At 36.9% G+C, this 22,122-nt stretch overlaps 3 protein-coding genes across 3 annotated transcripts in view; 2 read left to right on the forward strand and 1 right to left on the reverse strand.

Annotated features, from left to right (window-relative positions):
* The window catches only part of sema4gb (sema domain, immunoglobulin domain (Ig), transmembrane domain (TM) and short cytoplasmic domain, (semaphorin) 4Gb), a 34,906-nt gene extending 29,024 nt beyond the window's left edge, over positions 1-5,882 (reverse strand). The window contains exons 1-2 of the mRNA XM_004080623.4: positions 5,748-5,882; positions 15-256 (exon numbers count right to left, since the gene is read on the reverse strand). Coding sequence (XP_004080671.2) covers positions 15-159 — 145 coding nt within the window. The 5' untranslated portion in view covers positions 160-256; positions 5,748-5,882. The remainder of the gene's footprint in view (positions 1-14; positions 257-5,747) is intronic.
* Positions 5,883-6,819: 937 nt separating this feature from the next.
* Positions 6,820-16,286, forward strand: slc68a1a (solute carrier family 68 member 1a). The gene is made up of 9 exons (XM_004080603.5): positions 6,820-6,980; positions 8,614-8,876; positions 8,989-9,068; positions 10,423-10,872; positions 10,946-11,066; positions 13,145-13,241; positions 13,390-13,561; positions 13,747-13,940; positions 15,309-16,286. Exons 2-9 carry the CDS (start codon positions 8,709-8,711, stop codon positions 15,554-15,556), a joined length of 1,530 nt encoding a protein of 509 aa, XP_004080651.1. The 5' UTR covers positions 6,820-6,980; positions 8,614-8,708; the 3' UTR covers positions 15,557-16,286.
* Positions 16,287-21,737: 5,451 nt separating this feature from the next.
* arhgap27 (Rho GTPase activating protein 27) overlaps positions 21,738-22,122 on the forward strand; it is a 30,510-nt gene continuing 30,125 nt past the window's right edge. The window contains exon 1 of the mRNA XM_011488362.4: positions 21,738-21,985. The gene's annotated coding sequence lies outside the window, so the exon portion shown is untranslated. The remainder of the gene's footprint in view (positions 21,986-22,122) is intronic.

A 22,122-nucleotide genomic window follows, 5' to 3' on the forward strand; every position in this document is an offset into this window, starting at 1 on the left:
CCATTCTTACTTACCTTTGAAGAAGACTGTGGTCCTGGGAGTGACATCCAGGTCAAGTGATGGGCTAAAAGGAAAAGCCCTTAAGCTTGACAAGCTGCTGAGGAGCATCAGGAGCAACTGTGAGACCATTAAGGGCTGAAATATTCTCCGGTTTCTCATGTTTGACACACAGGCTGAGGTCTCAACATAAGACCCAAATATATTATTGTTCCTTCTTCTGTCCTAGTTGCAGTCCCAGATTTGAAATATCCTCTGGCTGTGAAAGAAAATAAATGAATTACAAAAGTTGTTTCAATCCAGCATCCAGCAAACACATTCTCTGATTCTGTTGATTATGATTACAGTACACTCAAGTTGTTTCATAAAATACAATATTTTTTTAGCACTCTCCACATGAAGACAAAACACCAACATTTTTCAAACACAGAGATCTATTGAAAGTGTAATTAACATCTTAACAAAATCAAGCATCCCACACGCCTAATTGCTTAGGTCACCAAAAGGTCTTTAAAACCTGAATCTTTGAAGTATGCTAAGTTTTTAGAATGAAAATATTCATATAGAATATATTTCATGTCCAAATAAAATCCAATTAAAAGGCAAAAACACACATGAAAAGTATGACTAGTAAGGATAGGGGTTGGTAACCTGCGGCTCTTTCATCCCTCTGTGGTTTTTTAAAATAACTATTATGTTTTAAGACTGTCTAAGTGCTTTTAAAACCGTCCAGATGTGCAAGCGAGCAGGAGGAAAAGAGCAGCGTGAACCAGTGGCGATTTCTTTAAGACTGCAAGGGAAGCTCGGCTTCCCTTATAATGTCACAAAATTAATGGTCAAATATGTACTATTGTATTAACATTTTTTTGACTAAAAATGCGTTAGAAAACGTTCATCTCACAGACGAGTTCGTTCAAAATCATTTACATATAGCAGGTCGGCTGACTCGATTTCCTTCTCATACATTCCCGCAGCGTCACAGTGCATTTCCCTAATGAATTCCAGCATCCATTGACTTCAATGGGGCTGCTTCGAAACTAGACGGTCATTGGATAAACGCTGCGATCATGTCCCGCCCACAGATGCTCAGCGTCTCTGGGGGTGAATGGGGACTCCGAGCTTCTGCGTGATGATTGGAGGGTCTGTCGAAGGACTGCGTCTCCTTTTGACTGACAGCGATCCTGTACTATAAGGAATCACTGAAGCTATTTACGCTCAGTCCCATTGTGGATTTCTCAAGTTCAGTCGAAATAAAAACTGCTGCAACCTATTTCTTTGATATTTGCTTTGGCGAAATTGCTTGATTTTCATCATACATTTCACACAATTATACACCACATTCCTTGTTTCAGTTTCACAGAGTTTAATATTTTTTTTTAGATCGTTCATTCATTCATTCATATAACCTTAGTAGGCTAGGCTAGCGTCGTAACAGGGTAACAGCAACAGGGTAACAGGGGAAAGCTGTGTGATTACTTGGTGTTCCTTAAAGACATGGAGTTGGACAGTGCAATGCCTCAGCTTTACAAACTGTTCTCATTAGTGGCAACAATTGGAGCTACATCTGCAGGTGTAGAAAGGAGCTTCTCCTGTTTAAAGCGACTCAAGTCATACACCCGAAACACAATGGGCCAAGGCTGTTTAGGCAGCCTAGCTCTGCTGGCCATTGAGAGGACACTGGTCAAGTCGCTTGAAAAGACTCCTGGTTGGCATGACAGGGTCACAGACCATTTTCTTGAAAAGGATTGTAGGGCAGAATTTACTTTTAAATGAATAGACAATTTTATGATGTAGGCTGAAAATTAGCTTCCCCTCTCTGACAGACCAGTAGCAGCCACTGGCGTGAACGTGTGTCTGGGGCTGTGAACACGGACCAGAGTCTGTTATGGGATAAAAATTTCTTCTAAAAAGATGGTACGTGTTGAATGAGGTTGAATGAGAAGTGAATGAAAGCCTGATAATGCAGAACCTCTCCGGGTCATCTATCAACCTGCTGTTGTATTTTTGTGAGCAGGTCTGAACCAGGAGCGGGTCGGAACCAGGCGAGCTGCTCGTCCTTGGAGCGGCTCCTCTTTGCTGAGAACTACGATCGGCAAGCAGTAAACAGGAAAGTTCAGTAAAAAAATTTAAAAAGCAAAAAAAAAAAAAAAAACAGGCTCCCGCCGGCGTGTAATCCCAACAATGTTCTGACCCAGGTAGGACAACAATGAAGAATTTTGCGAGGATGGAAGATCCTGAGGAAAACAGTACATTTAACGGCACCTGGGCAGATTTGTTTGCTTTCAACGACTTAACTAGTATGAATAATACTATAAAAAAATATATTTAAAAAAAAAGTTGTTTGGTAACAGAAATCTATTGCAGAAGTGAAATAACTGCTAGTTAATTACGACATATTTGCTAGTTTAGTGACCTCTCTGGAAATACTTCTCATCAGAACCCATTAAATGACAGAGGATACAAAAAATGACTGTCTCTTCATGAACTTTAAAAATAAAAAAAACTGATCCAAATGCCTCTTTGAATGGTAAAGGTTGCTGACCCCTAGGATAGACAAAGTAGTTAAAAAAAACTACAAAAAACTGTCATTTATCCATTGCTCTTACCATTCAAAAACATTAATAAACAAAACTGTGAAGCACAAAAAACTCCTTGTTGATATGAATCATCACTCTCTAATTATAATCAATTAACTACATAAAAGTCAGTTTACAAGAAGCTGTTAGTTAAATGTTATATGTCTAAAATGTAGTGCTGGAAAACGCAACTTAATTAGCTGTAGGCACAGTGGAGCAGCATGATGGATAATCTAAAGATTAGGCTGTGTGCCATCAGCAGTCTCCTCCTGGCTGCCTGTTCTCTGGCTCGGTTGCTGATCAAAGGGTCAACACTGTGAATCATGCCTTGCTGCTCGATGACACAGGCGATTTCCAAGCTCAGTCTTCTCTGCTGCAGCTTATTTCTTGCTAAGTACAAAGCGAAGCCGGTGGCCTCGGAGCGAGATGAATGGGAGCTGAACACAAAAACTGCCCCCTGTTTGTTTTTGGTGCAGGGATTCTCTAATTCTGTGGAATTTTCACCAAAAAAGCATAAAACCACTAAAAAAAATCTATAACAATTTTGAGTTTATGGAGACGTATTCATAAAACTGCATGACAATTTGCTTAAAGTGAATGTAATTTCAAGGATTTGTTTATTTAATTCCATTTCATTGAAAGATGATAATGATTATAGATGATGCAGTAGCCCTGCAACAGTCTGGGGACTTGTCCAGGGTGTACCCCGCCTTCGCCCAACAGCAGCTGGGATAGGCTCCAGCAACCCTGTGACCCCGAAAGGGATTTAGCGGGTTAAAAAGATGAATGAATGAATGAATGAATGAATGAATGAATGAATGAATTATGCTAAATAAGTTGTTTTTTTTAAGGAATCTCCCTGTAGTAGGAGAAAGATCCCTCTTGGGTTGTAAGAAAGCTTATTTCCATTGAAAAAGTACAAACTCATTGAAAGTAGGCCTGCACAATATACCGCAAATTTATCGTTATCGCGACATTAAGCTGTGCAATATGCATACCGCAAAAGACGGCGAAAATCGCAATAAATGGTTACCTTAAATGTGCTAAAACAATCTCATGGCAACTTGAAATATTGAACAAATGAACTAAATCCCTTTATGCATTTAACCAATCGGAAGGACCCATTTACGTTGTTGATCAATCAGATGAGCCCTTTTATGTGTGATGTTTGCCTCCTACGTCGACGAGGGTCATTTGGAGTATAATTTTTAAACTGTTGCAGTGAACACGGAAATCATGTTTTTGGTTGTTTTGCTATTTGTTTAGATACCGCGAATTATATCGTTATCGCAATATTAATCACCAATATCGCATAACGCGAGTTTTCCTCATATCGTGCAGCCCTAATTGAAAGCATTATTAGCATATACTGTAGAGACACTGAAGCAGCTTGCTGTACATCCAACATTACACACTAACTCATGTAATGTCTCAACAATCAGATCTTACATTTGTGTTTTTCCACCAAAAGCAGCAAAAAGTTGATGAAAAAAAATCAATTTGTTAATCTTGTCCCTGTTTGCAACATTGCTTTAAAGATAGAAGACATATTGTTTGCTGGTCCAAATATCTTTTTCCTGTGTTTGTTTTACGTGCTGCTCTCACAAAACACAACCTCTCACATGTTTTAACACATCTCTATGAGCTCAGTGTATACTGTTGGCTGTGGTGTTGACAGTATCTAAAGGTTCAGAGGGGGAAAGGCAAACAGGTCTGCTGGGGCATTTCCATGAAAACTACGACTTGCATGATGGGAGATGAGAGAAATCAAACACAACAGCAGGAAATGACAGTGACACTATCGTCACTGCAGGGTTTCTTCCTGTTTATTGATCCAAAGAGAAAAACAAATCTTTGGAGACATTTTGGACGAATTTCAATATTCCTGTCATTCATTAAACATTAACAATTTTTAGGCTGCTAGTCACTGAAATGAATGAAATGAATATTCATGACATTCTATTGAAAAATGTCTTGAGAAATCAGTTAAACTGACAAAAATATAAATAAAACTTTCTATTTTTAAACAACTGAAATATATAAACACTGCTTCCCCACAACAATTTCTACATCTGGCTAAAAAGTCAAATACATTTTCTTTTTTAACCTGCTTGATCACCTTTTTCAGACCTCATCTTAGAATGCTTCTTTCCTAATAATAATACACCTTAAGAATATATGACAAATTTTTCTAAAACATTTTTGCAACAAAAATCTTGTTAAATCCCCATAATTTTTATTTTTAATACCTAAACACATTTCAAATGTCAATAGATGATGCAGAAATTGGACAGTTGACTGATGTGTTCAAATATGCAAGGCCAAAAAAAGACCAGAAGTAAACACATCCACTTCTTTGGCCTTATTCATGGCTTTATAAATAGCTTAATTGGTTTCCTCTATCGTTTTATGGAACGTGTCGACCAAACTGACATCCTTTTCAACAGCCTAATAAAACTACAATAATGACCTCAAAATGTCATTTATTTATTTCTTCTTTCACATATTAAGTTGTTTTGGTGCTAAACTGAAAAATACTGTATACCAGCTAAACTTATCTCAATTAAATGAAACATTTTTAAAAGGTTTTTTTTCTGGTACTTTGCTACCTGTAAGCTTTAAAGACTTAAGATTTTAAGATTAAGATTAATATCAAATGGGGGGGGGGGAGGGGGGGAGACATAATACAACTTTATTGACATCTGCTCTAGACTCAAATCCAAACCTTCTAGTCCCGGGCTACTGGAGCCATTCTGGGCTGAAACTGAAGCAGGGTACCTGGACAGGTTGATGTATAGACTGTTTAGGGGGTTTAAAATGCTTACTTTTTCAACGAATTTTTTTCTACTTAAATGGAAAAGGCTTTAACTGTCCCAACACGAAGACTAATAACAAAATACATTATTCCCACATGCTGTAGGAAATTGACCTTGAATGGCGGCTAATTTTTTTTTTTTTTTACTTGGAAGCAGTCCGCGTCCGTTCTGAACGAGAACATCCACATCCACCCGCTTTTTGCACCTGTCTGCGCTGCGCTGCAGCACAGGCAGGGAGGGAAGAAAGCCAACTTTCACCTTCAACTCAGTCCGAGCTGCTGTGCTGGGAGCTGGATGAGTGGGGGAGCGAAGGGACGAAGCTCAAAAAGCGGAGAGGCATGAAGAGCTGCTGACTTACCAGATGAGGCGTATCCACTGCTGCTGTCCCCCACAATCCACCGGACTGTCCTCTCAGAGAAATAACTGCTGCTGCTGCTGCAGGTTTGCCCAACACTCGGTCAGAAGCACGCCCCCCTCCCTCCCAGCAACCCCCGCGCGCTCCTGCACCCACATACACGCACTAAATAAAAATAAATTATAAATTTACCACATGTTTTGACTATGGAAAGTTTGGAAATAAAATATTTTTACCCGAAAACAGTGACAAACCATATGACTGCGGTAGAAAAGGTCTGAAAGGTGTCTGATCTGTTAGCGCCCTCTGCTGGAACAAAGGAAAAGCATCCAAACAAAAGCAATAATCCTTTTTTTGGGAATTAAATACATTTAAACTTAAATGTCTCTGTTGTTTTATGATATATAGGTGTGGTAAAAAATATTCAAGTTAGAACAAATCTGTCAATAAAAATGTTGTTGACCTTTAAGGAGATGAAATCCACAAGTACCATGAAGGAATTAATAAACTGTCTATTTTTTCTTACATTGAAACTTGCTTTTCTTACCCATTTTTCTTTTGTTTCCTTTTTGCCTCGTGCATACTTTTAAGTCCAGTTAAAAAAGCAATTTCATATAAACTCTTATTTATTTTTAAATAAATTGATCTCTTGCTGTCATTACATTCAAGCACATCATATATAGTCTAACATAAAAATAAAAGTAAGGAAAAGATAAAACATGTTTTCTCTCTAAAGATCAGAAAATATAATTGTTTTACTAAAATGAGCATTTGGTTAAGCAGATTCTACACATTCAGAGCTCTTTTCTATATATATTTATGGAATATCTGCCTATTAATTGCAAGTGTTGCCAAAAAAGAATTAATACAATATGTTTTGGCAATGGGAATAATGTACTTCATATTATTAAAATCTTCATGAAAATGTGGTCTTTTTATAAACATAATTTAATTGTATGCATCAAATAAGGAAATTTGTATTTTATTTTTATTTTATTTTTCACTGATGTTCTTTCATGTCACCCAGAATGCCGCTAGGAGGCGCTGCGACTCTTATTAATGTGTCTCCAATGTTGGGAAAACCCTTTTTACAAATCCACTACCGTCTTATGCGTGTGTGTCACCCACTCGTGACGTGGACTGTCTGAGCTTGATCGCCGCTGCCGAGCCAACAATATCAGCTCTTTAGCGATTAAAACGGCTCGTAATCTATCGAGAGAGCGATCGTTTCCGACGGTATGCAACATGTTGTTGTTTTTACGCAGTTTTTAGGCTCCATCTGTAAAGACGTTAATCTTCAGATTAGCAACCAGGCTGATATCGTTATCCAGCTAGCTAATGCTAACATTTACCAAGCTAGAGCTAGTTGTTTGCTTAAGACGTACAATTCTTTAGCCCAGTTGTTTGTTATTGTTCCTTCCCGTATTATTACTTATTGATTTTTGTTAATTCCCTGTATGTTGAGTCATGTTCTGTCATGTTAAATATTTTTTTTTTATAAACGTAACCTAGTCATCAATAATTGATAGACACACACACGTATGAGAAAGTTAATTGGTTTAAAATGAACTGATGTAGAAACTTGACATTACGTTTAACATTATTTTAGTTATAGTTGCTAAAACTAGTTAAGTTAATTGGTAAGAATAAGAAAGCCTTTTTTGTAATTTATTTGGATTTTTTTTAATGTGTATATTTATAAACAACAATAATAATATTCATTATTATTATTGTTATTATTTAATAAAAATTATTGTTAATTTCAAACTGATACTATATTACCTGTTGTTTATAAAACTAGCTTCTTTTTTTTAGCTATAGTATCAAATCAATGTTCCTGTTGTGGCATCAGTTTAATGTATGTCTATTTATACATCTATCTATACATACATACATAATAAAAAATATTAGAAAAAGAAGTACAGTACAACAATAATTGACTATATACAAAGTTTGAAAAGCTTCTTTGGGTGAAGTTTAACAACTTTTCGAGTCCAAACCCCTTTTTTCAATTCAGCAGCCCAAGCTTGAATTTATACAAATAAACTAGATGATCAAACATCTTGACTTTCCTAGTTAATTTGCATGAAGTAAACATGAATCTAATTTAAAATAACGGCATCTGATAATAAGTGGCTGGGCTTGATAGAACTTGAGCTGTTGCCTTTTTCTGAAAGATCTCAATTGGAGGCTTCAGTTTAGCAGATTGGGGCTGGAATTCAAAAGGCTAGACAGTTATAAGTTTTGATGGATTTTTGTGTCGAGCTGTAAAAAAGCTAAGAGCAAGTTGTCAAATGTGTGTTCATCAGTTATTTTTTCCTGTGTTATTAAATGAATTCCTCAGTGTTCCCCGCCAGAGGACACGTCATTTCAAAGCGCTAGTAAAACAGTGGCTTAAAGAAATGTAGGATTTGGGTTTTCTATGGGGGATGGTGTGCCTTTTAGTGAAATGGGGGGGGGGGGGGGGGGTCAAATTAGAAAATGTCTTTTTGAAAGAAAAAAACTGCATTTGCAGCTTGCCCTAACTTTTAGATCTGGAATGTGCAGATGTGCAGAGATGGTCGGCGTGACAACACAAACGTGAGACGTGTTGGAAAAAGGACGCGCCTATTATTCAAACAGAATCCTCTTAACAGGAAGTTGGTGTTAAATACACACTGTACAGCTGGCAGAGAGAAGTAGGAGTAAAAAATACAACGGGGACCTGCTACCTAACAAACCCACCTGCAAACAAAATGTGTCATTGGCTATAAAAATCCGTTTTCTTCTGGGCTGTTTTGCCTTTTTGTTGGACAGTAATGCTCTTTGTAATTGTTTTTTTTAATTTCAACTAATCATGATTTTGTGCTTTTTCCCTGTACCTCTGCAGGCTATGATGATATGGTTACCTTAGGAGGGCCAAGCTGGGAGATGATTGCAGTTTGGCACAGAGAAAGGTTGAAGAAGAGACCCTGAGATAGAAGAATGGGAAAGAGTACCTGGGCCTGCTGGAATGGCGTCCTCTCCACTGCAGTACTTTATGGTTCACTGGCCTTGTTTACCTCCATTCTCCACAATGTCTTTCTCCTTTATTATGTGGAGACGTTTGTGTCCATCTACAAGATTGATAAAGTCTCCTTCTGGGTCGGAGAGGTGAGTTAAGGGAAACCTGGAGTTTTCTTTTTGGGTCTAACACTCTAACACAGTATTTTTATAAAGAATAGATTTTACTTCAGTTTTTTTTCTACCTTCTGCATCTCCACAGACAATATTTCTCATCTGGAACAGTTTGAACGATCCTCTCTTTGGATGGTTGAGTGACCGCTCCTTCCTCAGCTGTCCTCAGTGAGTGTTGTAATCCTCCCTCCATCCTCTGTTTTCAAGAGCAATGCAACTGACGAAGAGTTACAGTTTTTTTTTTTTTTTTTTAATAATCCCTTAGTGAAAGTTGCTAATCAATTTCTGTTGCATCCAATGGTGTAAACATAAAAAGAAAATCCAACTTATTCACTGTACCAAATATATCACATGATTAAAAAATGTAATAATTCCTTTTGAGGATATGTATTTTAGGTAAATACATACATATTTAACTTCTTGCAAATATCTCTAAATTACAAGTTTAGTTAGCTTGCTCTGATGTTTAAAATAAAATATAAAATTGTTTTTCTCATAAAATAGGAAGCAAAATATAATGATAGGAAATTTCTTATTTTCATTTCAGGATTGCTGTGCAAAAGACAGCTCAAATAAACAAATGTTTCAATTAAAGAATCAAATACATTGGAATAAACATTTTAATTCACATTAAATTGGACATTCATAAGTTGTCATCAACTTTCTCTTTTGGTCTAAAAACATTTTTTTTCTTCATATTCTCATGATTCCTCCTGACTTTACAGTCAGAATGCAGATCTTTTCTGGACACGGGTTCTGATTTGATCACAGAAGAGATTTAAAGTTGCATGCTCACTCAGATGATTGACACATTGGTCCCTTTACCAGTTCCTATAATGTCAACAAGACGAGTTAGTCAATTTCAAACATGAAGCTGCCGTCTGTTTTTACATTTAGGAGTGGCTCAGGGAAATGGGCCTGTGTCATTGGAAGGGTGGTGACAAAAATTGTTGTTTCATTGTTAGTTTGGTATGTGAGTCACATCTGCTTGAGTTACAGTAAAACATTAAGTTTCGTTAACACACCCCTCAGCAATGTGCGTTCAAGCTGACGCTTTCAATGAAAAGTCCACGTAAACATGCGTTTTGGGCTTCTGCGTTCAACATAGCTCTGTACGTTTTTACGACTGTTTTTGGGCTCTACATACAAAAGCAAGAGGCCATTGAACGTGCGTTAAACCAGGTCAAACTTGGACCCATCAGGGACATGGATTTGATAGTGACTTATGGAGGCAGTGAAACTCCTCAAACTCAGCGTGTAGTCGGTTTATCTAGTGAACCCAGACACGGTGAGCCTGATGATGTATTTTCAACTAAAAAGAAATCAAGGCCACTCTACTGACATGATGTTAACCCATATCCGCCATTTCAAGGACACTATCAACGAACCGAACTGTTTCCATGTCATGCCCAAATACCACTTTGACATTTCACACTAAGCCTAAGGAAGTTGCTAAATTATCGGGGATCTTGTCTCTGTTTCGCACAGATTTCAAAAGTTGTCTCTTTATGTTTTGATGCAGGTCCGGCTCCCACATTACATCTCCAGAGGTGGTGCTGAAGCGCCTGAACGCCCTCTCCACAAGCGGCCCCCTCTTCGCTCTGTCCTTTCTGGCGTTTTGGGTGGCATGGGCTCAGCCAGGCCTGCAATTCTTGCTGTGCCTTTGCTTGTATGATGGCTTTCTTACGATGGTGGACCTCCACCACAGCGCCCTGCTCGCTGACCTTGCCGTGTCCGCCACGGCTCGGACGCGCCTCAACTTTTACTGTTCAGTGTTCAGTGCTATAGGCTCCTTCTCTGTTTTTATGTCCTACGGTTTCTGGGATAAAGAGAATTTCTACTCCTTCCGTTTATTCTGTGTGACTCTGGCTGCTTTTTCTATCCTGGGCTTTTTTTTTGTTTCTCGGAAGCTTCAGCTCCGTTTCAAAAAGGAAATCCTTCCCAAGCAGGATGAAGCATTTGCACTAAAGGAGTAAGACATTTAAAAGTTTTTAAAATAAATATTTGAACTTCAAATCTCATTAACCCTTTTTATTCTATTTTAGGCTTAGTGTTGGCAATGCTCCGTTTACACACTCAGAGAAGCCTGTCACTATTGGACAGTACCTGAAGCAGCTCTCCAAACACAAAAACTTTATGTGGTTTGTGTCAATGAACCTCATTCAGGTAAGGAAAAGAAGAAACTAATCGAAATAGCATCTTTTGAATTTGGATATCCGCAGCAGCAGCTTGTAAATGCAACGTCACATGAGATGCAACTGAGTTGTTTTCTGTTTTGATCAATCTGATGATATAGACCAGGGGGGTATTCCAAAAATCAGGTTATGCTAGTTACCACGGTAAGTTTGAGGCTAAGGATGCGGATAGCCTCAGCTTTAGGTTCCAAAAACAGAGGTATTTTTCACGGTATGCTTAGTTGCCATAGCAATTCATGCTCTGAACATAACCTGGTCTGGAGCAGGTTTAGTTGAAGGTTAGTTTGTTTTCAGAGAGGTGAAGAAGCATGGTGTGTCCATTTGAAGATGATTTAGAGGATGAAGAAGCTCAGATAATACTTTTTCCACCATGAGAGGGTGATAAGACCACATATGGATGTTAGAAAGATAAACGTTTTTAATTTGATTTAACTTACCGTTAATTATTTGCTTCAGTTAAGATAAATCATTTTTTTTAGTTCAGTCAGCTTAAAAATAACACGTAGATATCAGACATTTATTTTACTGTCATTAATTTAATTCAATTAAGTAGGTGTAACTTTGGTGCTGCTGTTAGATCGGCACTGCAAGGGATTGTGGGATACCATTCCCTTTGTCTGTCTTGACAGATCTGGGTTTTAATTGTGGGTTTTTGACCAAATGTGTTTAGTTGTAGCTGTTTTACTGTGTTTTGACGAGTTATTTTGTTCTGTTATGTTTAATTCTTTTTGCACCATGAGTGACAGGGAGGGAGAAGATGAGTTTATTTAGCACCACTATTGTTTAGTGGAGTAATACCAAAAAGAAAAAAATAATAGAGAAAGTAGAGAAATAGTACATGATTTCATGCTGCGAATCAATATTGTTTCTTTTATTTTATTGGTATAAAAATGAGAATATCTTTGAATTGGAGTAATATGACATTTAGTTAGATAAATATGTGAATTTGAGTTGTGAAAATAATTATTGAATTGGATATATGTAAGAAATTAGGTTAAATAAATTTAACTCAATTACTTGTTGCCAATAGAAGTCATTTATTTAAGTTGGCAAAGTTGGATAATTCATATATACATACATATATATATATATATATATATATATATATATATATATATATATATATATATATATATATATATATATATATATATACATATATATATGCGTCACAAGGGAAATAGAAATGAGATGGAAACTCATGCATTTACTTTGTCCGTTATTTTCCTCCAAGCAGAAACTCTTTCTTTTGCTGATGCAGCCGTGTTACTTTTTTGATGGGCGTATAATAGTCATACGCCATCATTAAAATCTCTGACTCCGTCTCACTAAAGTATAGCACTTCCTATTTTTCTCCACACATTTCCATGTTGACTCTGGAAATCGGCGATCCATTGAGAATGTCTTTATATACTTGCTGTGCACGCACGTTAACCCAGGGTTACCAAGTCAAGGGTAATTACGTTAACTCATATCCAGTCTTTTGGAACCAACATACCCAGAGTAAGTAAGTTCAGGGTTAAAGTCAGGGTAGTTTAAGGGTGCTTTCTAGAATATCCCCTAGGGGTGTTGTACACATGACTCTTCACAACACTTAAATTAGGTGTTCGCTTTAGTTTTGCAGCGTTTCAGTGTTTATCTGCCGAGCTACAGCCTGAAAAACACAGAAAACAGGCTCCAAGTGTCAAAATAAATTTTCAAAGCACTTTCAAAATAAAGTTCTTGAAAACATGACTGTGGCGTATATATCCCGCATCATACCAAGAACTTTAGTGGCACCTGCGCTGTGGATGACGAGAAGGCGATTCTTCTCAAGATTTAAACACTCATTTTATTATATTCACAAAAATATACATATTAACATATAGAAAATCTGCTGACGGGCCTGTCTATATGCAACTCTGCGTAAACTAATGTATTTGAATAGACTCAGGTAAAACAACCTGTTGCAGCTATGCCCCTTTAGTCCTTTTAGTGTGAATTGCGGGTATTATTTAGGGTCAATTTCTGAGAAATAAAGAATAAGTTCTGGGTTTTTTCATTGTGCAGGTGTTTCACTGCCACTTCAACAGCAATTTTTTCCCTCTTTTTCTGGAACATCTCCTGTCTGACAACATCTCTGCCTCCACAGGTTCAATCTTACTCGGTAAGAGCCCATTTAGGAAATACAAAATCAGAATACAAGTGAACTGAAATGTTTTATTTGAAACACAAGATGTGTGAAGAACACATTGAGAATTAAACAGTCATCTGAGTGATTCTAATATGCAGCTTTTCCTTCTGCCTCCACACAGGTATCTCCTTCATTGCTCCCCACTTGAACAATTTGTACTTCTTGACTCTCTGCCAGCGCTATGGGGTTTACCAGGTTATCCAGTGGTTGTTTCTACTCAAGCTGGGGCTTGGTGTGGTCATTCTGCTTGCAGGGGCTGACCACATTTACCTGCTGTGTATCTTCATTGCCAGGTATGGCAACGGGTGACTTCCTGGGGTTTTCTAAGCTAAATAAAAAAATACTGATTCACAAGTAAACACAAGGTCAAAGGGCGAACCTTTAAAAGCCATAAGAAAACTGATCCAAATCACTGCTTTTCCTGCTTTAATTGATGGTTTATATTATAAGATTAACACTCGTTACCTTTCACTTTCAGTAACAGAGTCTTTACAGAAGGCACCTGCAAGCTGCTGAAACTGGTCGTTTCTGACCTGGTGGATGAAGATTTTGTGGTGAACCAACGGCAGCAGGCTGCCTCTGCCCTCCTCTTTGGAATGGTTGCCTTGTTGACCAAACCTGGTCAGACGTTTGCCCCGCTCATTGGCACCTGGCTTCTTTGTGTTTACACAGGTATGAACTTTAACACTATCTTGGTAATTTAGGACTTATCTTGTCCTAGCAAAAAGCTATTTTAGTATTAAATATTTGTATGTGATGGATGCTGGTTTTTTTTCCATGAAATAGTGAATCCTGAAATTAACCCTGTAAAGCCCACTACATCAAAGAATTGACAGAAAGTTCCAATTTATGAAATTCATAAATAAGGTTTACTGTATAATTTATCATTTACGAGATTTATATAGTATTAATTGTGATATGTTGAGTGATTTAGTAAGTTTTTGCTCACAACAATGTTAGTTTAGGATGCAAAAATATTGACATAAGTGTTGAGGAAAAAGCACATTGTTTACCCACTGTCTTTAATTTGATTCACACATTTTAAACGGGGTGTATCTGTATTATAAAGAAGTATCAACAAATTTTGTATTGTTTCAATACGGAAAGTAGTTATTTAAAAAATAATAGATGTTCTACACCATAAAGTTAAAAAGAAATTAGCAAAACTTTTCCCGCCAAATGTTTTTGGGTCTTCACGGAAGCAGCTATTTGAAATGACCGAAGGAAAAACGCCCTTCTACTGCCCCTAGTGGAATGATGGTAGACTACAGGGCAGAAAACATGGACCAAGCTATACACAATTATGGAATCCGAAAACTGCCTTTTTTCTTCTTCTATTTTTGTATGTACTCCCTCTTTTTACCTAAAACCCCTGACAACAGGTTGAATGACAGAGCCAAAGGCCAATGAACGCATCTACCTGTCGAACACCAGAAGAACTTATCAATTTGTAATTGATTTAATTTATTTGTGCACGACATTTTCTCTGACACACTGCTTTGTTTTGCTAGAAAAATGAGTACCGGTATCTTTTATCAGACTGAGTTGGGCTGTTTTAGTGCGCTAATGTCCGGAGCTCAGTTAACCCACCACACAGAGCCCTAGGTTCTGTCATACAACCTGTTGTTGGGGGTTTTAGAGAAATAAAAGGAGGGGGCTAGTCCATGAGATAGAATTAAGCCATTTGAGGAGCGTATATCCACTAACACATAAAAAAAATAGACTTAAAAAAAAAACTTTTGGGGACTGTTTTCTTCTGCTGTCTTTGTTGTTATCCACAAAATAAAGAAACTTAAAACAGGTAAAGTCTCTGTGATTCAGTGCAGGAAAGGGGAGAGAGAAATGCTACAGTATATTCTTCATTATCATTTTATCTTGAGAAAATGGTTTAAAAAAAAAAGTAGGGCAGGCAGTTTCTGCTTCCGTACACATTGGCTTTTTAAGAAAAGTTGATCGTGCTAATGAGATAGGGGTCTCAGAAATGTATCAAATATGATCCAAATGGTTAGAAGTTTACCATATGTCGTATTTTCTCACCAGGTTATGATGTTTTTGAACGAAAGCCTGTGAGGGACCCGGTGTTGGCCTCTGACATCTCGTCTGGCTCAGGGACTCCACCTCTGCGCCTCGGCTGCTTCTACATGTTAGTCTTTGTGCCTATCACATGTGCGCTGTTGCAGCTGGCCGCCTGGTCACGCTTCACTCTCCATGGTAGGAAGCTACAGGCAATCAAGACCCTAAGGCAGGGGACTCAACATGGCCACCTAGTTGGTGTCAAGGCCATTTGAACTGTGGAGATTTCTGTGAAACTGCACATGGACACTTTTAATATTGTTTTTTTTTTTCTTTTTCCAATGTTGTCTTAAGAAAACAGAAAGCTGCTCTGTCGTGACTGTAGCATCTGTGCATTTGTTTGAACCACATGTGGCATTCTGGACAGGGAAAATCCAAAGTAAAATTACCAAGCTGACTTAGAATGAGACTTTTTTAAAAGGAAAATCTACCTTATTTTTTTACATTTGAAGATATATTTATATGTAAAATGGTGACCAAGATTGAAAGTACAAATGTAGATTATTTCTATATGTGGACCAAACATTTCACTCTACCAACTTTGAAGTGCCCTTTGTGGTATAGGAAACATTGATGGGTTTTCTCTTTAGCAGCCAGTTATTAACCTGAAGGACAAAATTACAGCAGACATATTTACAAAACTAAAAGTATGGAAAAACTTTTAGAATGCTGTTAGTTCTGCATAAAATTTGCACTTGATCCATTTTTTTCTATATTGAATAGTCATGTCCTGCTAGTTTACAATATACAATAGTTTTTCATGTTCTCCAAATCCTTGTGCACAAAACTGCCATTTTATCAATTGTATATCTAAAATGATTTTTATTGATGTTTGAGTGAATTAAAAATATGAAGTTAATTTTGAAATCTGCTCACATTAAAAAATCTTACGTTTTTAAATGTATTTTGAAAGTTTGTCAATAAAAATGTTTGTTGGCTTTGAAATGGGCTATAAAAAATTGTTCTTCTAAAAGTGTTTTAAGGAAAATTTGCTTTCTCAGCTGAAGCATATTGAGATATAAAATAGTTTTTTTCATTAACTATAGGGAACGCTAGAAAGGAACCTGCTCTAAAAATACAAACTACTGTTTGGACAATTGCAGGCATTTAAAAAAAAAAGAAAACTTCCAATTTCTTCTTCATATTTTTAAAATGTCATTGCATCAAAAACAAACATGTAGACCCTTTCCAAAAACAGAAAAGTTCCTGAAAAAGTAATTTTCATAATTCCATTTAAAAAAACTAAACTTAGAATATAGGTTTAGGGTCCACTGTTTAATTGATTTCAAGTGTTTATTTTTCCATAAAATCCGGGTTCAAGCTCATAAAATTCACAAATACAGTTTTTAAGAAAATTAGAATACCTTGGAGAAATCATTATTTAGTTCTCAGTTTTTGCAAAAAGATAAAGACGGAGATTATAATCACATCAAACCAATAAAAAAATTGAGATGTCCATCTTCAGTACTTCAGTAGTCTGGGCTGAGGCTAGTCCCTGCTGGAAGATGAAGTCTGCATCTCCATCCAGATGCGCAGCAGAAGGGATCATGAATTCCTCTCAAACATTCTGGTAGACTGTTGCAGGGATTTTGGATTGAAGAAGGCAGAATGTACCAACACCAGCGCTGGACATTGCCCCCATGTTTCCTCCATTGGCTCAGACTCTGAAGTGGATTGACCCGAAGAACCCAACAGTTGTAGTCCATCTCCCAAATGAGTCTGAAGGTGGTGTTTTTTGAAGCTGTTCCTCCGTGTCATTCCACTCTTTCTGGATGTCTGTCAGGTTCTTGAATTTGTCCTTTTGATAATCTGCTGAAGTCCCCAGTCGTCTCCTTTGCTGGAGTATATTCTACTGCCACAATTTGTTCATCCATTAGACTTTTTGTTGATCTGCTTGGACACAATGCTCTGTGAACAGCCAGCCTCCTTAGCTATGAACTCTTGTGGCTTACCCATACTATGGAGGGAATCAATGATGGTCTTCTGGCTAGTTGTTGAGACTGAAGTCTTCCCCAAATTATTATTTATGCTTAATGTTTTTGTTGAAAAAGCAAAACTTACAGTTCACATCAGCAGGAAGTGCAAAATAGCAGGTGAACCTTTTGCTGATGGAGTTTTTATCTGGCGCTGCAATGTCTGTTCCAGGCTGAAGCTGAAATTCTCTTTCTTCAGAATGTCAAACTGTTTGTCCTGTTTTAAAAACTGTAGTGCTTTAACAATGTTCTTTGTTCTGTGTCTGCTGGTGAACAATGGTATGCTGCTATTTCATGTGACTCATTGTTTGTGTTTTTGTCATCTATGATCCCTGATTAAACTGATGTTTTAAAAATAAATAAAATAATCTTCTTCTTCTTTGTGGCTTATTTTTGGCAGCTGGCAAACACTTCCCTAAATGTGACCCAACTGATATAATTTGACTAAACTGAACCAATTCAATGACATCTTGGGAACCTGTGCAGCAGATTTGAGTTTTGTAGAGGATTAGTTGGTGAAACTCAGGCTAAAACAGTCATGCTCTAAAACGTTTGGGCAGTTTTTCCCACAAAATTCTAATATTCTGAAATTCCGCTTTTGTGAGTTTAATGAGCTGGGACCCCATTTTTTGTAAAAAAGAAACAAATATGTGAAATCAATTAAACAGTGGTTCCTGAATCTACATTCTATGAAAGTTCCGTTTTTTATGGAATTATGGAAATAAATACACTTTTCCATGAGATTCTATTTTTTCCTGGAAAGGGTCTGTATTCCTGCACAGTATCGCTTGTTCCGACCACAGAACTCAGAAAACTTGTGCCTTCACAGAACAGAGCAGAGTCTTGTCCACCTAATGAGTCATCCTCATTACTTTAAAGGTGTACTCTTTGCAAATGATCCACAACTTTGAGTGTGAGCTGAGCTTGGCAGCTTCACCAGCTATGAACTCAACGGAAAAATTTGACAAAAGAAAAAACAAGTTCTTTATTCTTTTAGCATAATTATTATGAAAAAAATCATTCTTCTTCTTCTCCTCCTGCAGTGAAATACAATCCTGGTGGTTACACCCCTAAAATCCCAATGGACAATGAGACTTAAGTCACATTTTCAACTTGATTTATCAAATAAAATCAGTCAACACTCCTACTTCAACTCTGGTTAAATAAATCCAAACAAAAATTCTTACTGTAAATTACAATGGGAATGTGGGTCTCTTCCACTCTTTTAGACACCAAACACAATGTCAGCAAACAGTTTTTAATTTAAAAATAGATTTGGTTTAATGATGCTACAAACCATCTCCTCAGTATACCAAACACATCTTTCATACATTTATAATAGATATACAAGATATTATTTAATGCCCATGGTACATGTTTGCATCTTTGTCAACTCAGGGTTTTTGGTTATAGTGATTACTCTATTGTTGTTTTCAAACACTTCAGTCTGTCTATATTTGTAATCCTTCATACCTACTAAATGTTCTAAATATTATAAATAGTTTTAAACATTAGCACGCTCACATTGTGAAACAAGAACCATATATTCTCTTCCACAGACCGATTTCTTGGTTTTCGGTGAAACTAAAGATCTGTTCCTGCTGAAGTTACTTAATGGACAATAAGACAGATGCGCTGCATGTTAAGCAGTTTTTAGTGAGTGGTTTTGATTGTTTGGAGGCAGAAAGTCAATAGTCTGTTTAAACTATATTTCTATGTAAAAAGTGTACAATTCAGACTAGCAAGACATTTGACCCATCAATGTTTTTGATCAGTTCACCAATCACAAAACGGACTCAAATAGCAACAAGACTGACTTCAGAACTGACTTCAGAATTGTTCAATTAATAACCCTTGTGCAACCTTAACATTCTGTTTACTCCCTTTGTCCTATTCCCACAATAGTCCCAAAATAAAGCAACTTAATTGAATTTCACATATAAAATCTATTATGAAACAACCTGTGAATTGTGAATTCAACTCAAATTAATTCATGTTTTATAACCCTTCTTCTTTTCCTTTTGGCCTCCATCCTCCATCCTCCATCTAACCCAGTCTTCTGCATCCTCTATAAGGGACTTGACTCCTCATGGTCACTTGTGTTTAAAAAAAACAACATTATAAATAAGTTTACATTATTATTTATTAAATGTAAAATTTATTAAATATAAAATAAACACTTTAAAAGATTTATTTGGATATTGTATACGCTGTTTCATTACAGAAGAATTCTTAACCAAATATCCTACCATAGAGTTTTGAAATGTCTGTAGCCGCAAGGGGGCCCAAGTCTGGGTCACCCTGTGCCGGTCCCCACCCCAGATAAAATATAGGGTTGTGTCAGGAAGGGCATCCGCTATAAAAATATCTGCCAAACCACCTGTGTGAATCAGTGAAAGCTGATTCATTGTGGTGACCAAAAGGTGAATAACAACAAGTGTCATGTAATGTTTAAAATGTAAAACAAACCAATACCAGAAAGACAGAAACATGCTGGAAAGCTAACCTACCCTGATGAAAGGACTGGTACAATGATGGCTCCGTGAAGACTCTGGCATTGTGTACAAGACCCTGCCCTTTTGGCCTCAGCATTTGTAATGAGGTGATTGGCTAGTTAAAGGAAAGCAGCTTTGAGGTTTGTGGCTTTAACACAGACAGATCAAAGGCTTAAAATTCAGTCGTTATCTGCACATTGATTTACTGCAGACAGACTTCCTGGTCACATAGTCTCCCTCGTTTATTGAAAGTCCTTTGATAGGAATATAGGCCATCAATGCATCCAATCACATTTGGTAATCCTGAAAAAGATATGTAAGTAACAAGATTTATTTTCTTTTGGTCCTAAAAATGTTGTCCACCATGGTTAACACCACACCAAAGTACCTAGTGTAAAACTCAGGGCGTAAGGAATAGATATGAACAAAATGAACACATGAAAAACAGAATATAAGTATCATATGGATTTTTATCTAGAAGATAAATCTACCACTCTGTGGAATTATTCTTTAATTAAATGCAGAGCCTTTGTCCAGGGAACTGTATAAATGTGTGTAGGAGCCGTTTCAGCACCAGACAGACTGAACAAACACTTCTACACGTATGGAATATGAAATACATACACCTAAAAATGATGCCATTATAATTACTCTTAATCCTAAATAGACAATTGTATGCATAGACTGCAGGACACATTGAATCTATAAAATGTGAAATTTGTCAAAGTGAATAAAAATTCATTGCTTGAAAAGTAGTGGGAGGAAGCAAAGTTTGAAAAGCTTTGCCAACAAAATTAACAGGTCTTTTGTAAAACAGTGACCCTCTTTCCAGAAACAAAAAAAACTTGTATAGCCTAAGTTGGGCTTTTACATGAACCAGATTGTCGTCAAAATGGCACTTAGAGCTCAGTAACCTCGCTTAAAAAAAGTACTCTTTGAAGCAGGTTGCTATTGTAGCCAACATACCCTGAGGGTTGCTTCCAGTTTTGTGACCAAAAGTGGAGGATATCAACTAACTAACTAAAATTACCCAGGTATGACATATACCTTGCTTTCTGGTGTAGGTGTGGGCAATTGTGTGTGTGTGTGTTTGTGTGTATGTGTGAATTAATGAATGTTTGTGTGTGGCCTTTGAGCTTCATCTGGTGAATCAAATGCTTATGGGTCAAAAATGACCCACAAGTCAATCATTGCACCCTAATGGTGTACAGCCCACAATTAAACATGAACAAATAAACATGGTAGTAGGTCACTTTTTACCCACAAGGCAACACAAGTGTTAAAAGGAATTTTTATCCTTTTCCCCCAGAAATCACATGCTAAAATTTGCAGTCAAGGGTGTGTTTACACTATGACAAGCCTAATTTTATGTCACAGTTTATTGTTTCTTTAACTTTACAGAGGACCATTCTGCACTCATATGAGTTTCATTTTATGGGGAAGAGGACAGTTATGCTCCAGTACAACAGCTCAGTTACTCTCACACAATTATTGACTGAAATATGATGCCACATCTGTCAAAGAGCCCTTTCTACTTTTCAACCTAGTGTTTTATTTTGAAATTTAGTTTTCTGAGTATGAAACACACTGTAGCCCTTGATCATTTCAGAGTCAAGAGTATAAAAAGTACTTAAACAGTTGTTTTGTTTTAGTTTTAATAACACTATCATTTTACCTTTATAACGTTTTTTTTCTTTTTTTTAAATTTACCTAAAACTTGTGTTTTTTGCTTTTAAATGTGACTCTAATTTGCTCAAAATGAATGGTAATTGTCTGTTTATTAATGCATCCATGTAGACAAGTCATCCCTTTTAGTTATTTTTAATGTCATGATTGAATGAATCACCAGCATGTTGCTCAGTTCCATTCGACATGATACAATAAAAATAAGCTGGTCAAAAATACTCCTGCCGCCAGAGTTAAAGTCAGACTTCCCATTATCTGTAGCTTTTGAGCTGCAATGGTTCACTGCTTGCCTCATTTGACAATGCATCACACCGAAACAGAACAGGAAACAAAAGTCAGTCAAGTCAACCATTTGAAAGGCAGGCAAGCAGAAGGTGAATGTGAGCGGCAGGCTGAGATCCACTGTTCTAAATGTTTTAGTAGTACTCTGCTTTACAAGTCCAGAAAAAATGAAACCAAGTGACCAGGATATTCAGGAAGACAAGACCAGGCAAGTTGACAACTTCTTAAAGCTTTAGTTTATAACTGAACATTTTGAAATTAATTTTATTATTAAGTCTGTTTGTTTAGTATATATTGGTCCAGAGGGGATCACATTTAAATACACTTATAAAGGTGTATAGCCTT

This window comes from Oryzias latipes, chromosome 19, assembly GCF_053564925.1.
Source record: "Oryzias latipes strain Hd-rR chromosome 19, Olatipes_Hd-rR_3.1".
NCBI lineage: Eukaryota > Metazoa > Chordata > Actinopteri > Beloniformes > Adrianichthyidae > Oryzias > Oryzias latipes.

Coding starts and splice junctions, on each gene's coding strand:
- slc68a1a (XM_004080603.5), top strand. CDS start 8,709: ATGGGAAAGAGTACCTGGGCCTGCTGGAATGGCGTCCTCTCCACTGCA. Junction 9,069..10,422: donor TCCTTCCTCAGCTGTCCTCA/GTGAGTGTTGTA, acceptor GTTTTGATGCAG/GTCCGGCTCCCACATTACAT. Junction 13,562..13,746: donor CTGTGTATCTTCATTGCCAG/GTATGGCAACGG, acceptor TTTCACTTTCAG/TAACAGAGTCTTTACAGAAG.